The sequence below is a fragment of the Melospiza georgiana genome, chromosome 1, assembly GCF_028018845.1.
Source record: "Melospiza georgiana isolate bMelGeo1 chromosome 1, bMelGeo1.pri, whole genome shotgun sequence".
Classification (NCBI taxonomy): Eukaryota; Metazoa; Chordata; class Aves; order Passeriformes; family Passerellidae; genus Melospiza; species Melospiza georgiana.
Genome location: NC_080430.1, coordinates 137864409 through 137889558, shown reverse-complemented (window position 1 = coordinate 137889558; position 25150 = coordinate 137864409). Strand labels below are relative to the sequence as shown.

Genomic DNA, 25150 nt, shown 5'->3' with positions numbered 1-25150 from the left:
TATTCCCAGTTCCTACCAAAATACTGTTTTGAGTAGAAAGTGGAAAAAGTTAATGAAGAAATCTGCCCTCTCCAAAGGGAGTGTCTTGCTCCCTAGAACTATAGTCTTACACTTTACCTTTTTAGAGAGTTTGGTTTGGACTACAATTTCCCAGCCCTGCCCAAAACATAAGTGGTGGCCAGCATAAAGAACCTGAATTCTTCCAGTTTATTCTGGTTTTATTGCAGACCAAACCCAGGGTCACATACATGTCTGAGAAAGGCTCTCCCTTGCCTCTCCCTCGCTGAGTTAGGAAACACACTGGCACACCAACAACAGGACCCTTTGACATTTGGTGGGTGAGAGGGAGAGCAGACACAGTATCCTACAGCTCCTTCAAACTACCCTGGTTTTGGCTACCTCTGTGACAGCTCTTCTCTAAGTCTTGATAAAAGAAGTCACATCTCTGCCACGTGCAAATCTATCTACACAACCTACTGTGAACCAGTGAAGGGATGCTAGTACTGGGCTTAGTTTGGATGCAGTCTCAGCACAAACACTGAAACATATCCTCAGTATTTTAAAAAAGGACCATTATATATATATGGACTGTGCTAGTTCTGTGAGAAAAGCACATATGAAGTGCTGATATTGTTTAACAGAATACCATTAGACTGCAAAACTAACACATACAAGACGTTTACATTCCTATCAGGGTGTAATATTGTGAACATATCCACTGAGATTGGAGAATTGTTGTAAGTTTTTCCTAAAACATCATGCCATCTGCATACATAATAAAAGAATCCAGTAGTTGCCATGCTAAAACAGGACTTCTAGTGAAGGGCATAGACAGTCCCCTAAAGGGAACTCAAAAGTTATGCACAGTGATGAAGACTGGAAGAAATTTTCCAGCTAAAGGTCTGTCAATGACCATTTTCAACAAATTAGATATTTTGGATATTTTGCACCACATATTTACTCCACAGCAAACCAGGTCTCCCCAGAATGTATCAGCTGAGTAGGCTGATTTTACTTCAAGTTTGTCTTCAATCCTCCATGGTCATCTTCTGGCAGCGCCATTTATTGTGGTTTTTTCATGAAGGAAAGTTCACTTTCATATCAAGTGGCAGGACAGCAGCTTTAGAGGCTGGAAATGTTTATGGAGAGCTCTCTGCTGGGGCTGTGAGAAACAAAACAGAAATACAAAACCAGACTGTGAGTATAGAACAGAGCAAAGAAATTATAATGATTTCAACTAAAATGAAAAAAAGTCAGGTTTGAGCTTAGTAAATGTACTTGTAGAATATATATTGTGACCCTAGAACTTTTTTTAATCAACTTTACTCACCAATCAAAAAACTCTTAATCCATTCCTTAGATAAAGTGCAGACCAGAAATCATTTGCATGATTTAACAAATCCTACTTGAATTTTATTGCCTCATGTGAAAGCACAGCTTACTCTTCCTGTAGTCTGAGTCCCAGAGAGCAGGGCTCTTCTGTTTGGTTGGATTTCCATTAACTACTGAAGGCTTGATGGCCAAAAGCTGGAAAGGCTCTGCCAAACGCCCAAGTAGTATTTGCTGTTCCCACACCCTTTCTGCTGGCTAAGATGGTGAGAACTGGCCATTGGTGCATAGGTGTGAAAACAGCTCACCCCCATCCTTCCCCCCTTCAGACCCCATAAGATAATGAGGAGGTTGCAGAGTTTCTCTTTGCCCTGCTAAGCAGTACAGCACACTCAGAGCTGGGGGCTGCTCTGAAAGCCCTTGCAGAGGTGTGCAGCCATCACACCACAGTGGAGGTCACTTGTAACTTCCCCTTCACCCAAACTTGTCTTTAGAAGCACAGCAAAAGGACAAGAGGCAACGGACACCAGAAGCAACAAGAGATATTCCAGTTAGATGCAAGGAAAAAGTCTTCCAAGTGAGGTGGTTACCTTTTGGACCAAGTTCCCGACCAGGCTGTGGGACTTCCACCTACACAGAAATCTGCAGCTCAACCAGATGAGTCCCCACACAACCTGATGTGGCCCTACTTCAAGCAGAGTTTACTGGAACCATCTCCTGAAGCCTCTTCCAACCCAAATATTTTTAAGCTTGTACATTTTCTGAAGGAGATTTGTGCTCCTTGTTCTGCCTTTCTGAACAGGAGATGAGTGCAACAGTCAGTTGCTAATTCAGGGTGCAGCACATAACTGCCTGTAAACTCATCACAGGCTCAAGCTTCTGGGGCTGAGGAGCCATGCAGAGACAAGCTCACCATATTATTTCATGGAATCACAGAATCATTTAGGTAGGAAAAGGCCTTTTTGATCATTGAGTCGAAGTGTTAACCCAGCACTGCCAAGGCCACCACTAAAATGTTTTGGGATGCAGCTGTGTCCATCATCGAGCCCTCACTCATCACCTGTTTTATGGACCAAATCTCTGACCACAGCAGTGCTGGGATGGGACTCATCAGGATGGGCTTTGCACCCTTTCCAGGTGACATCCTGCTTAGTTCATGAAAGCACGTATCTGTAGGTGTGGGATGAGCTGCACTGTTGGGGTTTTGGGGCCAGGTTCCCAACTGTGAAGCTAACAGGATACTGATGCTGCCAAGGCAGCATTCACATCAGCTGAAACTCAGGCTGGCAGTGGATTCCTGCTTCTCACTCCTTCAAAATCATTCCTGGTAGGCTCCTCTCTGTGGGCTGTGGGCTGACTGGCTCTGCCAAGCTGTCACTTTGCCCATATTTGCCTCTACCAACCCCAAGCTCCTGTAGCAATGGACATGAAGGTCTGATTGAGCAGAGAAAGGATGGGATGATAAATCAGTAGGTATTGCACAAGACTTAAAAAAATCCACCCACTCCCTGCCATGAGCACTTGACCCCTGAGTGTAAATATGCCCTATGAAATAGAGGAACAGTAAAAACCAGCTTCCCTAATTATTTCCCTCCTTATGTGGGCACATTTACCTGATTACAGTGCTACTCTGATTTCTGTTTTTATAGCTGCTTTGCTGTTATCCTCCAGGTTCTCTAGGGCAATGTTCCCAACACCACCTACTGTCATCTACTACATGAGATGCCCACATCAGCAGTGGCCTGAGAAAGGTGCACATTTCAGACCCAACAACCGGTTTCACACCATGGAAGAACATACAGGAAGGTTCTGAGCCTTCAGCTGGTGTAGACAGATACAGATACAACTGACTGCATCCCCCAAGACAGAAAAGAAAGCAATGGTGACATAAGCAATTTTGAAGACAAAGGGCAAATCTATGGGGAGGTTTTAAAATTGGAGAGAGCAAACAGGTACTTAATCTCAAAAGTATTTGATTTCAGGTGAATTAGAGGGTGTCTCCCATCTGTGTAGCATCAGTGGAGATAAGCCTGTCTCACAAAGACCCATCTCTCTTTCTTTGAGCTCATCTGCTGCAAAGAAAGGAAAATTTCAAAAGCTCTCCTAAGCAATGGAAAATACCTTGCTTAGCCACAGATCTGGAGGACTAAAATAAAATGGGCAAACTAGCTAATTACATCAGGTCAGGCCTCAGGACTGCACTCATGCTGAAATTCCCCAATCATCCCCATTGTCTCAGTCATTAGCTTGTCCTTGTACTTCAGTTTGAAATGAGCCAGCTGGCCCTTCAGACAGAAACCCATGAATGAGGAGAAATGCAACTGATGCCAACCTGAGCTCCATCCACCCCACAGAGGGAGCACAACCACTCTGAGCCATCAGAGGGTCTGGACACAGCTGCCAACACTGAGCAAGCAGACAGTAGTAGCTCTGTCAAGCTCTGCAATTAGAGCAAGCAAACTCAGGCTTTAGTGGTCATCTAGCCTGTTTCTTCTCACTTTGTCTTTTGAGGACAGGGTTTTAGAAGCATTTATTCTTCCTCATTACCTGCATCATTTTTCGTGCCCAGCTGGAGGCTCCTCTAAGGACCCTGGTTTTGTAACAGTTCATATCCAGTGTTTACTGAAAGTAAAGATCTTTATCAAAGGTATCACAAATGAGCAGTTGCCTTTGAAAACCCAGCCTGAGACAGTAAACAAAGACAGCCCTTTGCAGGGGGTGTATATGCTTACCAACGCAACAGTGAACAGATCTAATCTCACATGACATTTTCAAGAAGCTGATGCAGAAAAACAACTATCATTTCAAAGCCAGAGATGTATTTCAATTTTTGAGTATCTGTGCTATGTGATTTTTGTCTGAGAAAGGGACATATTTTAGATTCATTTTGAACACATGTTAATTCAACTCAACCTAGAGGTATTACCTATTTGCCACATTTCCATAATTGAGGGATTCTGATAAAGAAAACAAGCATCCATTATCTTTGCTAGGTTTACTCTCCTGGAACTAATTTTATACTAAATTTCTAAAGTCAGCACATTTCAAACACAGGATTATAATGAAAAATGTCTATTTCCAAACATCTTTCTACCATCTATTCATTGGAGTCTGTGAAAAACTGCATTTGGCTTCATTTAGAAATATTTTTTGTGTTAGAAAGGACATAGGTAATTCACTTCATGTGTCTCATGTCACTTGAGACATTTTAATATGCTGTATATTACTGCAGACTTGCTTCATCTTGCTATTAACTAATTAGAGTTCATGAAACTGTCCAGTTATTGGGGATGGGAGGGACCTTGAAGACCACCTAGCTCCAACCCCCCTGCCACGGGCAAGGAGCCTTCCACTGGATCAGAGCCCCCTCCAGCCTGGCCTTGGACCCTGCCTCAGATGGGGCATCCCCAGCTTTTCTGGGCAACCCTGCCAGGGCCTCACCCCCCTCACAGTACAGAACACCTTCCTAAACCTTATCTAAACCTTTCAGGGTAAGGCTCCTTGTCCTGTCACACCATTGTGGAAATTCTCTCTCTAGGCTCACTGTAGCCCCCTTTAAGGTAAGGGGAAGGTGCTATAAGCTCTCCCTGGAGCCTCTTCCTTGCCAGGCTGAACAGCCCCAGCTCAGCCTGTCTTCATGGGAAGGTGTTTCAGCCCCATGATCAACTGAGTGATTCTGGACTCATCTGAACTCATTCCAACAGGTCCATGTCCTGCTTGTACTGGGGACTCCACAGCTGGACACAGCACTCCAGATGTTGTGTGTGTCCAGCTCTGGGGCCCCCAACAGATACTACTACCATTGAAGAGTTCTGGACACTGATAGAAGAAAATGCCTGGCAGCCCACTCATAGATTTACCCTTTTCTTTACTGTGCACTGACTTATTATTAGCTCTGAGGTGTGAGAGAAGGAGGCGTCTCTCCAAGGCTCATGGCAGTTCATGTAAAAGGAAAGTTCCTTCTTGGGGAGCTGCTGCTGATCCCAGTGAGCCACCATGGTGGAAGGAGAACTGGCAGGGGCTGGGAAGGGCTGCCATGGGCAGCCTTGGCAGGGACAGGAACCACTTTACCCTGTACTTTACCAATGAAGTTGCGCCTGCATTTGGTTTGACTCTATGACAAAGCCATCCCACTCCTGCTCTGGGTGGAGAACAGCACTTCTGGTTTTGTAACCTGCAGGTAAAGGCAGCAGCTGCTGCACATCCTCCTTTGGTAACCAGAGTCAGCAGTGCCAGAGATCCAAGGTTGCCTCCAACCATTGCCTGTGTGGAGCCAGCTGGAGCCAGCAGCCAGAGGGAGGCAAAGCAGGGCCCCAGCCCTCTCCATCCCCCCTGACCCCTCCTCTCATCAGCACAGGCTGCAGGTCAGGCCTCAGGGCTCAGAGAGTGCATCAGCCCTGCAGCCTCTGCTAAACACTAGGGACTGAATGCAACACCCAGCAGCCAAGAGAATACAGACACGTGGATGCTTTTTGATAAAAGTGCCAATTTTGTTTTGATTCTCAACCAATCATGTCTTGGTCTGACTTGCCTGACTTTCCCCTCATTACTAAATCTAGTATCTGATACAGTCTTGAAGGTAATTTAATGTTGTCAAGTGCAATTGTCAAATGGTGGAAAAACACCAAGGAGGAAAGGAAGGAAGTATCTTCTTGCTTTGATTTTTCAATTTGGTTGCCAAGCAAGAAACCAAGATTTTGATTTTGGAGCACTTTTGACAGAAAAAGTGGGTCTGTGAGCACAACACCTAGAGCATCCAACACAGTAATCCTATGCTAATCCTAATCCCAAGCATTTGATACTCTTTAATGAGTCCATGCAAAATAACTGTAAAAGCCAAAAATACATAGAATCAAATGCTGTCTTCCCTTCACACCTACTTTTCAGGGGACAGTTAAGACATGTTTGTCATTAACTATAAAACCCAACCATGAAACAAGACATTTTTTGTTGAAATTATCGGGGACATTGATGTATCATCACAAGACTCCAAGAGCAGAGTCCTTAAAACAAACAGCTGCTGACACATAAATTGCTATTTCTGCAAGGATAAATTCAAGGTTTCTTTTTCTTCTTCTGGACAACTTGCTCCCATAAGCAGGTACTCTTAATCCTCCTGGATAGAGCTTTAATATCTGTTGATACCATCACCACAAATATGCTCCTGAATAAATATTCCTGCATGAGATCTGGGGAAGAGAATGGCATTAACAAGCAATAAATTCCTTGGTGTTATTTATGTATTGCTGCACTGCTCCCCGAGTGTCCCAGGCCCAGACAAGGGCTTGGAGGGGGCAGCTGGAGCACAGCTTGGCACAGCCTGCATGGTGAGTACGAGGGTGTGTGGGATCCTGGCTCAGTCCCAGATGTACTGTCAAGATCAACAGCACATCTCAGCTCAAGGAAGGCTTCAGGGAGCCTTCCAAAGCAGTTTAGACAGGATGCTCAGAGTTTTAAAACAGATGATGAACATTCAACAAGGTCAGGCAAATCCCATCCTCTGTGTTGTGTCTCAAGAAATAACTCCCTTCCTGCCTGTGGTGCTGGGCTCTCCAGCCTGCATCAGGCACTTCTGAGATGAAACATTTCTGGAGAATGGGTGTCGTGGCAGATGCTCTCAGCAGGTAACCTTCTGAAAAGACAATTAGTCAGAGGTTATTGCAGCTGCTCTGTGGAACACAGTTGGTTCACACAGAATGGGTTGAAAATGTAGTTGTCCAAAATGTGTTTTGCTAAGCTATTCAAAGCCCTCAAATAGTCAAATTAGCCAAGAGTCTCTTCATGAGTCACACACAACCCCAGCTTCCTTACCAAAGCAAATCTCTCAGCAACTTTACTAGGTTAAACAAAATGAGGACACACACTGATTCTGGGTACAGATGATTTATGCAGGAATTTTGGTTCTTTGCCCTTTCCTTCAAAAATCAGAGTTCTTGGTGGACAACTCTCTAAAGTGCTTAAGCTCACACTCTAGCCTTGTTTTGAAAAATATCTTAAAAGACTTTTACATCTTCTGAACTTGATTTTACAGTGTAATCTGAAAATCTCAGGACAAAAATCTCTGTCTCAAAAATTTCTGTCTCAAGAAATTATGTCCTTTCTATGCCTGTGCCTAACCAGCCCAGCTTGTGAAAATTTCCCAAGCTTAGAAGTTTGGTTCAAAAATCAGGAAAAATCCCAGGAGAGATTCTTTCTTCTTTCAAAGTGGTTCATTCATCTCAACTCAAGATGCTTCATACACCCCACCACCCACCTGCTGCTGCAAACATTCAAAGAAAAGAGAAAAGCACTTGCATTCAACAGATCATGATGATATCCTTGAGTAACAAGCAGTTAAAATATTTTGAAAAATTATATGCAACTGCTTCCTTAATGCTTATGTGCTCTTTCAAAGAAGTCTCTTGACCTACTGCAACCTCCCTATCTATTACTGTGAACAGTGAACTGGCTGTCCTGAAGCATTCTGTCCAAGAAACTCAGATTGTAGCAAGCAAAGATTTAAAGGAATGTGATGCCTAAGGAGTCCAATAGTCTTATCTGGTGCTGTCTGAAACTGAAAATGCGTATGAGATTGCTGACTTTATGCCTTATCATGCATCTCTCTCTCCGCCAGGCTGTAATCAGTTCTTGGTCTCCCCAGGTTGTTCTGGGTGCTCTGCAGGAAGTGACAAGGCTGTCCCTGTCCCAGATGAATGGCACTCCCAGGCTGTGGCTCTGTGCACTGTGAGCCTCTGCACATCTACTGCTTTCACCTCCAGAGACTGGGCTTTAAAATGAATCTCCAGGAGCTGCACAGACTCAGTGAACTCCAAGAAGACACAGCCTTTAGTGGTACTTCAGCATGCATGTAAGCTGCTTAACCACACAGCCCCCAGAGGTTTGGTGGCTGCCCTGATCACCAGCTGGAACCTGAATTTGCATTTATTCTGCAGATTCTACAGCACACTTTCAAGCCTACCCTGCTCAGATGCATGCAGCAGCATTTGGGAATTATTCTGTGCATTATCAGTTCTGTGCATTATATTGTCCTATTACTTGATTTAGGATTCTCAATGAAATATACATTAAGTTAAGAAACACAATCAGATGAAACTAAAGATTTCACTGGAAAAATTGAAGTATTATAGCAAAAGGGGTTTGGAAACTTTCTGGAGCTACAACTCCCTCAGTGGTTATGCAGAGCTTATGCAGGATTAATAGGTGGAACCAACTATCCACCTTTAGGGAGATATTCACTGTGAGATTCCCTGAAATGAAAATTTTCTTTCTGTGATTACCCAAGCACAAAGGGAAATTATACCTACAAAAACCACCAAAGGACTGCACACATGCACACACACATTTACCACACAATAAAACAAAAATGCCTCATGAAACCTACAAAACCAGTCCCCACTCCTTAGTTAGCTGAACAAATAAATTTGTTTAGCTTTTTGCATGAATTAATCAATATATACTCTTTATCTGTATTATCACATTATGTTATCACTGTTTTCACCAGGACCCTTGCACTGTTCTGAGCACCAGACAGACAGAATGCAGACAAAGAGCATTTTGGTACCATTTGGTGCTTGCTTTACTCTTGCAGTTCAGCATGTGCCCAACCATCTCATTTAATGCACGATGTCCAACCTCCATCTGGAAAATAATTACTGCTATTCCCATGGACACAGCGTCTAAACATGTCACCAAAGAAGACCTGAATTTCAAAATACCTCAGTGAGAAGACATGGCCTTATTTTACAGCTCCTAGTTCAGTACAAAGAGAGTTACAAGGCTGCACTGGTGCTGTCTGCCCAGCTCCTGGCTCCAGCAACAAGTGCTTCAGGCCGTCAGAGCCATGTGGGGCTCTGAGAAAGGGGGTTTGAGGAGCTTCTGGAATACATACTCCAGAATGCCAATGATGCCTCTCCTAATCTGGCCCAAAGCCTGATTTTATCTCAAAAGAGTACTTTACTGATTGTCATCTGAAAATGAAGTTGCTGGACCTTCAATGTTCAATGTTAAGAATCCATCATGGCCCTCCACAACCACTGGGTTGTACAGGAAAAAAGCAGCTGCTATTTTAGTCTCATCAATCTGATTGTTGCCGCGGCAGCTATATACATTCACAAACGAGACGGGGCAAATCCGAACCAGTGTCATGAGCTGTTTATTCAACACATCAGTCTCAGTACATTGTTAGGACAATGGAGACAGATTATGTTAACAGCTCTCTGATCCATAGGGAATGCCAAGGGGGTGTTGCATTACAGCATAGCATAAAGCCATCTCAGCCTAGGTTTCAGCCAATCACACATAGAGCAACACATATTGACAAAAGTTCTATCTAATCATATGAAACACACGTTATGGTAGTTAACACAATAGAGACTTATTTTCTAACACAATGGCTCGTTCATGAGTGACAAAGCACAGAGACTCATTCATGCTAACCTTCTAAAGATATACATTAAATAACCTTGTTGCAACCTATGAAGACACATTACAAAAGTCTATTGTGCTATTTCTCAGGTCTGCTCTACTGCTGAGAAAACTTTTCGCTGTATTAGCAATGTTCACAAGTCTGCTGTCTGAGGCCTGCCTTTCTAACCACTTTCTCAAAACCCTCTAATTTTATGAATCCCAGCAATTCCCCCTCTCTGTTGACTCAAAAAGAAACTTTCATTTTCTTGTCGTTTACTACTTGTGTTTCATGGCTCTACTATAAAATTTCTGCTGGAGGCCTATTCGCGCTGATCCTAAGCATTGCTATGTTACAGCACAGCAACTTAATGCTGTGAAGGCTCAGTCTTTGAAAGAGATATGAATCACATTTGACAATAGTTACAAGTCATTGTTCAAAAAACTCTGGTCGATTCTAGGGTCTTAATTCAAAACTTTCTTCTATGTCTACACCTTCGTCTACTACCTCTGTGAGATTTTGAACACTCTCTGTGCTTCTACTTCCTAATTCTCTCTCTTGTATGACAAAAACTTCTTGGACCATTTTGTTCATCATTCGCCACACACACTGAAGTATGCAGGGTATTATTATCAATATCAACGCCAGAACACCCAATACATAAAGACCTATCTTGCAAAGTTGCCTTAGCCAAGGTGCAAAGCTCTATTCTTGAAACAAATCGTCCAGCTAGGGACGATTCATAATTTTATGAACCCCAGCAATTGTGACTAAGTCTTGCTAGGCATCCTCAGAAAGGTCTGCACAACAATTAGCATGTTGCATATGCCACTACTGCTTTAAAAATAAAATCAAATAGAAGGCACCTGGTCTCCTCCCAGCTGCAGGACCAAGCTCAGGGAGAGCTGCAATGAGGGCAGGTTCTATCCAAGGCAGAGATCCTCTTCTACCCCATGACTGATGCTGTGTCAAGGCAACAGAGAGGGCTCTCCCTCTGCACATTGGGCTTCATGTCTCTGTCTGAACAGCTGGAAAGTGAACTACAGTGATCAAAATGAGTTACCACATTTGAAGAGTCCCCTAGGTGATTACTAAGACTGTATCTGGACATATTCCCAAAGGAGATTCTAAATACTAATAATGCTGCCTTGGCAGAAGGGCTTGATAAACAAAGGATGGGCAGTTTGTATCAAAGAAGTTCTCAAGTCATGCATGAAGTCTAAGTACTGAAATTATGTGGGCTGTAGTGACCACAGAGCCAAGCAGAGAAGTCAGTCATGGAAACCTGACTGACTGTATAAAACAAAGCAGGCCAGTGTTCAGAGTGCATGAGCTATGCAGTCTTTCAGGGTTTTGGGGAGTTCCTGTTCAGCACAGGGATTATTTGACTGGCTGCAAGTTGTGCTTTACTCTGATTTGCCCATTTCCTATCATTTTAATTTGGAGGCTATCCAAAGCACCTGCATATTCTTCTGTCTCTTTTTGAATCCTGCACATGGTCCTGAAAAGACGATTGCACAGAAATGGATACAAATGGTGACAGACCACACCATATGCTGTGGAGATGATGCTGTGTGTGGCTGCTGCCATCCCAAGCAAAATGCTGTGTAATCTGTCCCTTGGCCAAACAAAGTGGTGTCAACCATGTCCTGTTGGGACAGTTTGCAGGACCTGCTGGAATTCTCCATATTGCCCTGCCTGCCTTCCCAAGGAAGCCCAGGCCCAGGAAGATGATCACTGCCCATCCTCACCCTCATGTGCCACCATCACTGGCCAGGCTGGCATCCAGCTCCCAGGGCTGGGACACACTCTCAGGTGCTGCAGCAGAGCATGCCCAGTGTAAATCAAGGATGGGACCAATGTACTTGGTGGCAGAAAATAATTCACTACCAGGCAGAAACTGACCTTTAGATGTCAGACAGAAAGGCACTGCTACACTTTAAAGATAAGGGTTTGGGGTTAAATGTCGTATCAGGAAAAGGACTTTCATTCCTCATTCAGATTCTTTGCTTGTAGAACATAACAGTACTCACTGATGGATGCAAGAAAGTGAAATATGCAGCAGAGCAGCATCTCAGTGGTTAAGGCAAAGGCCTTATCTGCCATATCACACATCACTAGACCTCCCTTTGCTGTCTAGTTAAATAAATACATAATTGTTCTGCACAAACTGGAACGGCATAAAAAAAGACATACAGCATATCTCTCTGCCACCTGGAAGCTTGTCTTTAAGTTTAGAGATGTAAATAAACAAAGCTTGTGTGGATTTCTGAGATGATTCACTTTAACTTCTGCAGATAGTCTGATTAAAGCCAGCTGGGTATTTCCACACATAATTGCAGACTGGAACCCCAGATAAATACAAAACACAGAGTCCATCCCTGCCTGTGCTGAGCTATGAGAAGAAATTTGCTGTGCAGAGCCCCAGCTCACTTGGCTCTGAAGTTTGTGTGGTGGCTGAACAAACTCATTTCCCCTGTCCTAGAGAGGCAACCAGCCTACACTGCTATCTGAGCTTCTTCCACAAGCAGTGGAGAAACACAGGGCCCTTCCAAGAGTGACCCACCTACCTACTTGTCATATTGGATAAATGATTCCTTGGCAGCTCCTCTCTTCTCTGATTACCTAGAAAGCTGAATGATGAGCTCAGAGTAGTTATCCACCAATTAAATGGCAAACAAGAGGTGACAGGAATTGCAACTTCATGCCTAATTTGATTGCTACAATTTCCAATTAGCATGTGAAGTGTAGGTACCACAATGTTCAGGATTAGCACGTTTCATGCTTACATTTCTACTGATATCAAGAACAATATAGATTCTGGTGAGGGATAAGAGCCCTAAATTTCTTTGAGGCCTTGGATATTGGAATTTGACAAGGAAATTACACACCAAATAATCTTCTTACAAATTCATACACATAACTGAGATAATGAGATGTTTCCTGCAAAAAATCCACAAAGTACCAAAGTTTTGTAGAGGAATTATTTACTCAGCACTACTGGTATCATTTTGTAGCCAGATAATTTATTGTGCCTATGCTGCCAAATTGTTTCGATTTGCCACTGATTTCTTTTCATTTCCACTTGGAATATATGAACAAATGAAGAGAAATTCATATAAGTAAATAAAATTTGAGTAAACAAAAATAGTGGTTTGTTTGTTATTAAACACCTTTAATATTTTAGCTGTGGTAGGAAATTAGGTTGGCAAGCACTTGTAACTGGAAAAGTTCTACCATTTTATCTCAGGCCAAACAGTTTATCACAATTCATGTGCAGACAAATTTTCGTGCCTCAAAAATCAGGGAAAAATATGTAATGGGCTGTGGTAGTTCTCCCTCAGTGCCAGAACAGTAAGAATCCCAATTAAATTTTTGCTTTGAGGAAGGAAGAAGGGAAGGAAGGATTTTTGCCACTGGAGCATAAAACAGATTTTGGCTAGAAGGAAGATGGACAAGATATTCAAAAACCCCCAAGTAATTTGCACACCAAAGTCTTATTAAAGTCAACAAGACTTTGATTTCCAAGTTACTTGTGAAAATTTTCTCTGATGATGCCTACAAGTCTTTCAATATTTACCTTAAACAAGTGCTGACACATCATTCAAAAGCAGATCTGGGATAGGAACAAGTTTTGGTAACCCCTCAAGACATTTCTAAAGCCTCACCCACAGGAGACACAAAACTTCTGGCATGTCCATATGTCTGGAATTTTCAGTCGGCATCATGCATTTGTCTCTTTAGGGTAATTAAGGGCATGCCTCTGTGAACACAGTAGATGTGCAGCAGAACAGATGCTCTGCAGTGCCCTCTCCCCATGGCAAACAGGGCACTGCCAGTGGAGAGGAGCAAGCCACACGTGCTCAGCATTCATGGGAGCATGGCCATCTTCAGGGGCCTCACTGGCCCCTGGCTCAGGCAGCCACACTGTCAGATTTGCCTCACAAGCCCAGCCACCATCACACACTGCCCAGTAAACACAAACAGAACATCTTCTGCTAAGCCATTTTTTAACTTGTTCTCCATCACCTCTAACACACACCCTTCAAGGATTTTTTATTGGCACTCATCCCCACTAAGGCTGGACAAGGCTGGGTGAATCATGAAGAAATAGACGCTAGGACTGGTTGGCTAAGAGTTCAGCTGGGAGGATCCATGCCCTAGGTTCCTGAAGAGTCACTATTTGCACACTGTACACATAAAATGCCTAAATGGACATAAAAAGGAAGCTGTGGTGTTGCAGAGACTGCAAAACTGAACAGAAAACTTATCAGAAAAAGAGTGTGAGATGTTCAGGAACAGCCAGTTTGCCCCACTAATAAAAGAGTTTTTTTCTGGAAAAGTCTCAGGTTTGAGGACTCTGGAATTTGGTCCTGAAGGGTATGGGAACTGGGAGAGCTGTAAATGTGTTAAATGTCAGCTTCTTAATGAGACTGTCATTCAGCTTCTGCTTTCCACTCTGAGATTACAAAGAGAAATGATCTCACCTCACTAGGGTGTAACTACAACATGCTGCTGCAGCTCAGGGCTCCCTGTTTTTTCCAGTTTTCTCTGGTTAGAGAATCCCATGAGATTACTGTATCTGTGGCCTTTGTGGAGCATCCAGGAGACTCTCTGTGATCATTGGGCACTGCCTGCCAACAAGAACTTTTGTCTAACCTCCGGGCCCAGATTCCAAATGAGAAAGTCATCCTAATGTCTCAGGAAATTACATCTTCTGACACAGATGAAAGGTATTTATTTCTTCATTGCATATGACAATTGTTCATTGCTATTACACAGACCAGGCCACTCCAGTAAGCACTTCTCAATCCACTGCTACAAATCCACCCCAGATTTTCCTCTTGCAGATACTAATGGCCTTATGTAGAAAGAAAAAAAAAAAGCTTTTAAAAAAGCCTTTTTGCTTCTGATTCAGTCTCAAGAATTTCACCAGGAAGTAACCTGTGAAATCACTGGTAAAGAGGTAAGACTTCTGAATCTGGTATTTTAAAAAGGTGATCCAATAGCTACCCTTCTCTCCTAGAAAACAAGTTTTTATGTGTGCTCTAGCTTTTTATGCTAAAGAACATGGTTTATGCAATGCCAAGACAGGGAATATCCCTACCTATGCAAACTCCTCATGGCATTTTGGTGTCTCTGCTGTTAAGAGTGTGCAAATTCAGTGTTCCTTGGGGGTGCCTGATGGGAGTCATTCTGTTCACTGCTAAAACAGCTTTCTTTTTGCACCTTAAAGCAATGGAAAGAGATTTGGCTTCCCTCTGTGGGCTGAAGGCCATGGCTGTGCTTCCAGCATGCACACAATGCTGGGAGCACAGCTCCATGAGAAGAATCACTCAGTGGCAGAGACAGTTCTCCAGTCCTTCCTCCCCTTCCTCCACTGCCCTCCTGCTGGCCCAACGCTGCTGCACAATACAATGGGCCTGTGAAATAAGCCCATCAGAAAAGCCAGACCAAGGCTTTAAACCAATTTACTTCCCAGATCTGCCCCACCATGGCTCCAGTGGTCCTGGCAGGGAGTGGGAGGAATGGCCAGGGCAGCAGCAGAGCCTCTGAGCCTGCCCTGCCATCGGAGTCTGCAGAACATGGAGCCCTGGCTTGGGTCTCCCCAAATGCTGACTATGGTCTCTCAAAAAACATAGATTTTAAACTAGATTTAGAAAGGTAATAAAGAATGAAGCCAGCAGGCTGCAAATGGATAGACTGTGCTGTAGATAACAGGCACAGCTAATTCTGGTTTTAAATAACAATAGGGACAGCAGACCCACTGGCAACAGCCAGAGCATTTCTTCAAATTATGCATTCTCTGACTTTTCTTTTGCTACTGGAGGGCCCAACTCTGCAAACTATTTTTAGTAGTGTTACTTTGTCAATGCACAGCCATGAATTGGGGTCCCACTGTGCTATTCAAACACTTTAATAAAGGCTGGTTTCTGCCCAAAGTCTCTGAAATCCAACTTACAAAAATCCCATAGGTTTAAATGGCAGAAAGAACTACATTAGCAGCACTTTGGTTTATTGTATTTTATTACTTATTTTACTAAATATTATTTATTTCATTTACAGCGGTTGGAGTAGAATGATAAAAAAAATGTTTCCAAGCAAAGACTGGAACAACACTGCAGTGCTGCTGGTGAAATAACAAGTCCTTTCAATGAAAGAAATTGTAAGCATTGAACAGCCCAAAATGGCTTCTGCAGAGCCACAGCAGTATTATATGCAAATATGTAATTTAGTTGTTTTTATGTAACCTGGCTATTTTGTAACCACAGAAGTAGAGATTAGACAAATGGGGCATATGCCATTTCTAAAGAAACTATGTGGGAAAAATATGCACTGCAGTTACAGTCCTAATATTTAAAATTAGCTACTCAGAAAACACATTGCCAGCTAACAGCAAATTATTCAGTTTCATTAATGATACTGATTTGGAGTAGAATACACAGAAATGAAAGTCTATATATGTACATGACCTTAAAACAAATTTTAATGAACAGTGATTATCTTGCTTCTATCAAGTGCTGTTCATCCAGGTGTGCTTTACAAACCAACTGCACAACCACATACTCATTTGCCCATGAACAAAGGAGTTCACTGTGTCTATCATTAGACAGCCATCATCTCTGCTGTGACAGCATGAGGTGCTCAGAGGCATGCACAGCACTTTTAGAACACTTTTACACAATAAATGCAAAATACAGACAGGTTCTGTGTCTAAAATCTAGACAGGCTACATGTCTACAGTATCTCTAGCTAAAATGTCACAAGAAACATACATATGTACACATATATATCACATAAAATCTACTGATCATGACTACATATATATAAAAAAACCACAAGTGATTAGGACTAAATACCTACATTCTACAAACCCAGTAACTCATCCATACCACCATGCCAAGATATCATTTGCAAAGACCTTTAAAGAAGACGACCCCTATTGCCAGGGCAGACTGCCTGCAGGACAAGTGACCAGGACATCAGCTCAGGACTGAGTGGCTAATATCTTACACAACTCCAGTTCACCTGATCCAACATGAAAAACTGTTTTGAGACCATGTTTTAGCCCCCTATTCCGACACTCCGCTTCCAAAACCTTTGCAGCAGCCTCTAGGAGGTTTTTGGAAAGTTTGATAACCTTTTCTGCTAAAACTAAGGTGTTCTGACAGCCAAAAGTTCAATTGGATCTCTCCAAATGGTCTTTAAAATCTGAGGTAGGGATCTGGATCAATTCTGAAACCAAAGCCCAGGAGAGAAGCACCACTAAAGGTCACAGCAGTTGATTGTTTAAAATATCTGCTCCCCATTACACAACATTAGTTACTTATATTATGTAAGACATGCAACTCAAAGTCTACCTACCACACTTGGTATTTTTGGGCTGCTGTACCAGCAAAGGTCTTGCAAATGAAAGTGTGGCCCAGATTCATTCAACTATTTTTGGATACCTCCTGCTGTTAACTATTTATGTCTGCAGACTGTCTACACAGTGCAGAGCCAGGCCCTGCCTCTGGTCCCCAACACTAAACCTGATTGCTCTCAGGAGATTCTTACTGCTGGCTGCAGTGGGAACACCAAGAAATCTGGGGCATACCTGCAGAAAGATGGAACCTCAAAATTTGATTTAGTGATGCAGAAGAGCAAGGTTTTCACTGAAAGCATAGTTCAGTTGGGGGGGACCTATAGTGATCATCTAATCCAATGGCCTGACCTGTCCAACCATAATCTCAGTTAACCCTTGAGAAAATGAACTATGAGCTGTGCTGCATCTACAGAGCTGAGGGGGAAAAAGTAACAAAACTATTCCAGCTAACCAAGGCTCAATGCCTGGATCTGAAGACACACAGAACAGATTTTTTTGAGTAACGCAGTGCCATTCTTACATACTGATGTGTAATAGCACACTCTAAAAATATTTTATAGGAGTTATTGTGAGAGACAGAAATTGTTTGGGAACTTTGCCTTTTGAAGACCATGACAACCACTACAAAGGTGAAAAACCATCTCCCTGAAATGGAGGTTTCTGATAGTAGCCTGCTTGGTGCTTGCATCTCTGCCTGGCAGCAGAATTATTGACTTTGTTGGGAATGACCAAGACACCCTGCTTAAATACCAGTTATAATAAATCACTGCTAACTCTAGTGCTGGCTATAAATTGTGGTAACATTTTATTTGAGATTTTAAGGACCAGAAAAAGGATTTGTAAGACTGGAAGAGAAGCTGTGCCCTGTTGACCAGTTTCCCCATTAATACCATACAGGTTCCTTGATTGCTGGACTTCTCTTTTCTCTACATAAAAATCTGTGAAGGTCTGATACCAGCTATCTGCCAGCAGTTACACATCCTGTTATGACTGCACAGCAAATTACCTCATTCTAGTCTGACTGGTACTGATGGAGCTTTCTTCACCCAGAAGCACATCCATTCTAAACAGAGAGTAGCTCTCAATCCTCTTAGTTTTTCAGACTTTCTAATATTGGACTCACAATCTCCCCATGTCATTGCACTTGCTTAATGTAAGGGACAAGACAAACACACAGAACTGTCTTTGTACTGCTGCCTCAGGTTTCAGCTTTTATATTTTTCAGATTCTGTACTGCTTTAGTGTGTGGGACTGGGCTTCATATTAGGGCATAGTAAACTCTCTTCACAGAGCAGGGAGACAAAACAATTCCTTCTCTAGCTGGGGACCCAAGGACAAATGATTTGGATCCTGAGAGCCCAACATAAACAATGTGGACTGAAGAGAGAAAAGAAGGATGGGACTTCATGGGCTAAAGCTGTCACTGGACAATTAACTCCAATATGCAAATGGACCAGAACTTATAAAAGTGTCAGACCCTGTGACTGGTCATCCATTTTTTGTAACCATTTTGGGTTCATCTTGGCTGTAGCCCTGGCTGGGCTCTTGTGCTGCCCAAGGTGTGTCCATTGAGGCCTTTTAATAAATACCTACTTTAGCTCAGTCTAGCTTCTGTTCTAGATCAGCCTTCACAAGGCATCAGTACACATGCAGACACTATGAATGAGGATATAGCAAATTCTCCAGCAGCTCTGGGGGATCTAAAAGCATCCCCTGTCACTGTGCAGCATTAGAGAGCAGCCAGAAGCTGGTTTCTTTCCCTGTGTTACACATTTGGAACTGTCTGCAAACTTAATATTGAATGTGAAATCAAATCATGTAAACAGCCAATCTCATTCCAGTAGAAACATTAAATTCAATTTCAAGGTAGGATATCTAGACTGGGGAATATTCATTTTGTACTTCTAGAGTTTTATTCCCTCAAACAAAGGTCTTTTTAATGCTGATGATTTGCCCCAATTCGAGTCACTGATGGCCAAGACAGAAGGACAAAAATAGCTCTGAACATGACATCTGGGCTATGGCAGAGGACTGCACTTTGTACAGACAATCAAATCTGCCTCTTATTGACACCTGTCTATCTGTCTGGATATCAAATTTTATCTTGTCTCTCTGTGTTGGCACTGATTACTGTGTACACCCACCTTGTCAGCAGATGCAAACAAAAATATTTTTTAACTGTTCCAGCTTATCCTTGGTGTGTCACGATGCATGCCAGACTTACCTCTGAAAGTCTGTATTTAAGTCCTTCTGTTTTGTCTGAGTAACACATAGATGGACTCACAGTAATACTTAATCAGGGATGATTTATTTAAAAACATATTCTCATCTCCCTTTCTAGCCCATGCAAGCTAAATGCTTTTAAAAAGTACTTTGGTTGTTACTAGTGCACCTGAAACCTACTGCCTTTTTTTTTAGGTTGTCTGCCACTTTTTCTCTTTAAAGCCAGTCTCAAAGCAAAATCCAGCACAGGTACCCACAGAATGGTAGTGAAAAAGGATTTAATTTCTGATTTGCAGAGATGCTCAACTGTGTCAGCCTCCTTTAGTTTCAGGAGAGAGGAAGTGAAAAAAACAACCCCATAATTGAAAATAAATGTTAAAAAATAGACTGGTGACAACAGAGGTCCATCATTTATGTTTATCTAAAAACACACAAGTAGACAAATTAAGAAAATGTATGCTCTGTGTGTACATTAATGTTGGTATTGCACATCTAAAATGTAACTTCCCATTACACACTCCTTAAACCACTATGAATTTGGTTGGCATCTGCATACCAATGGAAGGAATGAAGCAGTCAGTGATATGAATTGTTGTTAAAATTCTATTTAGAACAATTATATATTCATGCTAGCTGAAATTCTTTACTGTTCACAGTCAGCTTTCAGCTCTAAAATCCAAGTCCCTGGGATACATACATAACTTACATTACTGTAAGGCTATGGCTATAAAAGAATATTAAGGAGGAACCCTTGCCAAAGTTGCACTAAATAATTCCTTTCTAGTTAAGGTTAAAATTATGGCTAAGAGAGTAGAGGCTTGCTAATTCACTGTAAGGACTGGGAGATCCACTGCAAATTACTGAATTTTCCAACTAAGTGAGAAACACATTAAAAAACCGAGTGTAATTTATCACAAAATGCACTTTGCTCATTTATTTTGACAACTGTTATTTAAATTATTTATGCCCTTCCATCATGCACCAGTAAATGTACTGTATCCTGTTTTGTAAAAATAGTCATCAGTGAGATTAGAGTAACACAACATCCACTATTACCCTTTGCTTGGAGGTGAACAGAAACCAGCATTTTGTGCCTTGCAGGCACAAAGAGAAGGGAAGGTGTGGTGGTTCTTGGGTTTTGGTTTTTTTTGTTTAACACAATGCTAAACCTACAGCAGCTACCACCGTTTCAAACATTTTTAGTGAAGTTTGAGGGCTTATAGAAGTGTGGCCACTCATTTAAGCACCTTATTTAAAGGCTTAATAATGTGGTACTAGGTTTCTCTCACTGGAAATTTTCATTGGTGCCCAGGAAGAAGGTTCTAAACATAAAGGCAGCCAAAGGAGCTTTGTTTGAACGGGCTGATAAACATTAGCAAGTACCTAGCTTTGAATTAGTGCATTTCTTTAAAGGAAGAGTAACTTCGCCTTCTCCCTGTTCCTGTTTTAAAGCTATCTGGAGGAACAAAGCAGAAAGCCACACCTTCCTCTCCTGAGCAGTGGTTTGAATTTACAAACTTGGATCACAGGCACAAAACTGAAGTAAGTGCACATGAGGAAGGAGAAAAGTTAAAGCAGATTTGGCTCTAGCCATTCCTGCAATCAAGTTTTGTCAGGACTGTGAACACTGAGGGTGTTGGCTGGAGTTGCATCACAGTCAGCCCACGCTGATGAACAGCATGTACTCAGGAAATGAGGAGCTGGGCATCCCATGGGGATTAGCACACCGGGCCTGCCAGTGCATGTGCTCCCAGCCATGCTAGCAAGCACTGCTATTCTGAAGAAGCAAGGGGAAAAAAGCCAAAATCCCAGCTCCCCACCTCCCTAGTAAAAGATTAAAAATTGTGAAAGATGCTGGACTGGCAGCCTGAGTTAGGGATGTGAGGGGTTTGTGAGGGGTTTAGGCATTGGTAACTGCGCAAGGTACCTTACAGATATCTTTGGATGGGAGCTGGAGAACTTCTAGAGACTCCTTTCCTCCATTACACAGAGAAATCAGATCCACCAGAGCCTAACCTTACTGTTGCATTTACCCCACCTAATTTATATCTTAACTAATGATGATTATTAATTACCCTTAATTACATGAGATACCTGAATTAATGATGGCACTTCTCAATTAGAAGTGCGGTTATCCTTGGCATTTGGTGCCTCAGCACGTGCTAAAAATCCAGGCCCTGCAGTATTATCTTCTCACACACACTCATGATTGAAGGTACTGAATATCCTTCCTGTGCAAGGTTAAAAAAATGGCCTTGAAAATAGTTACTGTGAAATCAAAGTTATTCTCTCCTGAAGCTAATAATTAGCAGATGGGCTTTAACATGTGTTTGGGGCTTTAAAATGTGCCCCCAGCCTATGGGCATGTAGCTCTGTGCCTTGCAGGAGAAGGGAGCTGACCTCTCTGCAGGACAGAGAGAGATTTTGGGCTTCAGGAAAGCACCAAGCTTTAAAAAGCAGAGTCATTAAACTGTAATTTAGGGAAAGAGGGGGAAAGTGGAAAAAGAGATTTACAGATAATCTCATCAGTCATGTGCATTAGCTTCCAGTATGCTGACTCACCTTAGCTGCTTAAACATGTTTCCTTCTACTTCTTCTTTGGGGTTTTTTGGTTTTGGTTTTGTTTGTTTGCTTGGGGGATTTTTTTTAAGTTTTGGTTTTGGGTTGGTTTTTTAGTGGTATAAACTCTTCTCTACTTAATATGGTAAGATGTAGTCAAAGACACTCAGGCCTTCATCCTGAGTTCATTCATTCTTTCCATTTTGTTTCTGCCTCCCTGGATCTTTGGAAACCAGTTTCCTCTTCAATGTCACTGTCTGAAGGGCACCCACAGGCAGATGAAGCAAGTTTATGTCATGCACTCTGTCCAGCCTCTTGTGTAGAAAGACACTTTCAGATAAGCAGGTTTCCAAGCAGGAGAGTTAAATTTAACAGCTGGAGGCTGGCTGTGGGATAGCCCTTGGCTCAAACCAGTTAAATGTCCACATCAAACTGGGAGCAGCCTCATGGATGAGCTGCTCAGGCATGACTCACCTTTCTGTGCCATTTACAACAAAAAACATAACAGTTAATGCTACCCTGTCTCTCCTGCTCTCTTCCCATGTGCAAATAAATGCAATTCAGTGATTATTTATCAGATAACTCACACTTCTGTTGTATAAGGTGAGACAGCTATGGATGTATCAGGGCTGTTTCCTTCCACAGGTGGGATCCTTCCTCTAGGAGCAGGATTGAGTCCTCTTAAGCCAGGGCTGAAGCAGGGTTGTTACTGGTGGAACTATCAGATTAATCTTGCACCATGGACAGATGTTTTCCTCTAGATTTAGCTGATTTAGCTGAAAGCTCAGGTTTTTAGCCCACTTTGGTTTGTAGCCTGAAGCCTGGTGGCCACAGTCAGTCTTGTCCTGGTTACCTCTCAGCAGCCCCCCACAAAAAACCCCAGCTCCAGAGGCTGCAGCAGCTTCCCAAGTCCCTCTTTGAGCAATAGAACAGCCCCATCAGTACTTCTGGAGTGAGTGAGTGTGTGTGTGTGTGTGTGTGTGTGTGTGTGTGTGTGTGTGTGTGCAGGGGATAGTGCTCTTTTAACTCCTGGCTGGATCTCTGGATCTCATTGACATCAGGCTAAGGTTGCAGTACAGAATCTCTAAAACCCAGAAAAAAGGCTTCTTCCTAAAGCCCAGAGAAAAAACAAAGACACTGTCAACTACTATTAGCTAACCTGGGGTTGTAGCTGTAGTTTTGTGCACCTAACAGCAAGTTATTAAACACACTTTAATATAAATACAAACAGAGAAGCAACTTCTTAAGGTCTGCAACACTCAATCTAAAAATTTTAGGTGCATTTCCATAGTTAAATTACAAGGCACTAAACCTAACATTAACTTGTTCTGGGCAATCTTAAAATAGTAGATTGCTGGATCTAAGCTTTTGGGTGTTCTCAGTTAACTGCTCCTGAAGAAATATAAAAATGGTTTATTACATCTATAATTATAGCAAAACTTTGCCCTGTACTTTTCTCTCCTGCCTGGAGGAGACAAGTTTGGATGTATTATGTGAAACCAAGCTGAAGGACAGGAACCTCAAAGTGTCTGAGCAATCAAAGGTCTTGAGTTAAAGTCCATACAGCCTTATCCAGGACTGTGCAGGTTTGTCTCTTGCAACACCAGTGGTGTGTACAACCACACACATACATACATACATATATATATATATATATGCATATGCATTATTATTTATATATATATATATAATGCATGCTTATATGTACACCCACAACTACATATGTAGAGATAAATAACCCAGAAGAAAAGGAACTTTCAGGGCACATTTAAAAACAGAAGCTCTCACACACACGCAAAATTGCTTTTCAAAGTACTCACTTTTTTCCATATTTCTACCATCACTTTGTCTATCAACAATTTTATCTTTGATAAAATTTGAAACTCTGATCTTGATGATACACATGATAAAATACACTGCCAGAGATCACAGAATATTGACAGTATTGTCAGCCTTAGCAGAAGATGAGAGTCAGACTCCCCTCCACAGAAACATAAGGCTGGGTGAAAAATCAATCTGAGAGATTGACCTGCTTTCTGATTTTTCACTTATTACCAGTCACATTTCCAAGCTGTTCTCTCCAGACCATGAAGGGCCAGAAACTTCTTTTTTATTGCTTAATGAAAGCTGAAAACTCGTAATTTCGCATGACTTCAGAAGCAGTGGCTCAAAGAGAAATAACAAATATTGTCACAGTCACAATGAACCATACAATTGGTCACAGTTTTAAGATTTTGAGGGTTGAAGTGCTACCTTCAGAAGCAAGTCATGCAGACAGACTTTTAAGCAAGGCAAGAGATGTAAAAAAATCTGGAAAATAATTTTTTCATAGGAGAAAAGAGAGAATATTGTGATTCTATAAAGAACTTCAATACTGCACGGATATTTTCTAAACTTTTCTGCAGGGAATGCAGCAATCACAATTTATTGTTAAATTCACTTGCTTTTACCCAGTACATGTAGAAATATTTTCAGGTAGGAGATTTCTCTTGGAGGAAGTAATGCATCTGATATCCCATGCTCTCCCACGGAATCAGATGTATTTCCTGGTTCTTGATTGCATTTGCTACTGTATTGCAACATTTTATGATTAAGTCAGTAAACTTTACAATGTTTAAACTGCTGTTCTGATTAGAGGGTTTAAATTTTGTGGAGAGTAGGGGGATTACTTTCAAAAGCACTTGGCTTAATTTTTCTCCAACTGTAATATATGACTGATTCAGAAAAGTAACACAGCAATACCAGGAATTTAGAACTAAAAAAAAATTAAACCCCTTCTATTTGCCCTCTAGTGCTTTTTCTACTGTTTTCCAGCCCACTGCTTTTCTTGAACTTTTAAACATTTCCACTCACAAAGTGACAATTTTGACAAAAGACTTGCAATATGAAAACAGAAAGAGTCATTCCCATGATTATGCAATGCAGAATTTACAAAAAATGTCAATACTTCCAAAAGATCAGTAGACACTTCTGTTTACAAAAATGACTTTTAGGGTAAAGACTGGTTCTGAAAAAGTACCATGCTTCCCTTACAGTCTATTTTAATACTGAAGGCGGAATTTACAATATTAAAAGGAAGTGAAACAATAACAAGCTAGGCATGTAAAAACTCCCTTTCCAAACTGCTATCCAGAGAATGAGTCATATGTTCATTTACAGCTAAGCTTGGATTAATCAGTGGATCTGAAAGCAGAAAAATAAAACCACAACTAATGTCCAAAGATTAATTTCTCATCTCAGAGAAAAAGTAAAAGAATTTCACTATATAT

At 41.9% G+C, this 25150-nt stretch overlaps 1 protein-coding gene across 1 annotated transcript in view; it reads right to left on the bottom strand.

Moving 5' to 3' along the window:
* Positions 1-200: 200 nt before the first annotated feature.
* SAMD12 (sterile alpha motif domain containing 12) overlaps positions 201-25150 on the bottom strand; it is a 168207-nt gene continuing 143257 nt past the window's right edge. Inside the window, exon 5 of the mRNA XM_058020316.1 lies at positions 201-1162. Within this exon, the coding sequence (XP_057876299.1) occupies positions 1140-1162 (23 nt within the window). The 3' untranslated portion in view covers positions 201-1139. The remainder of the gene's footprint in view (positions 1163-25150) is intronic.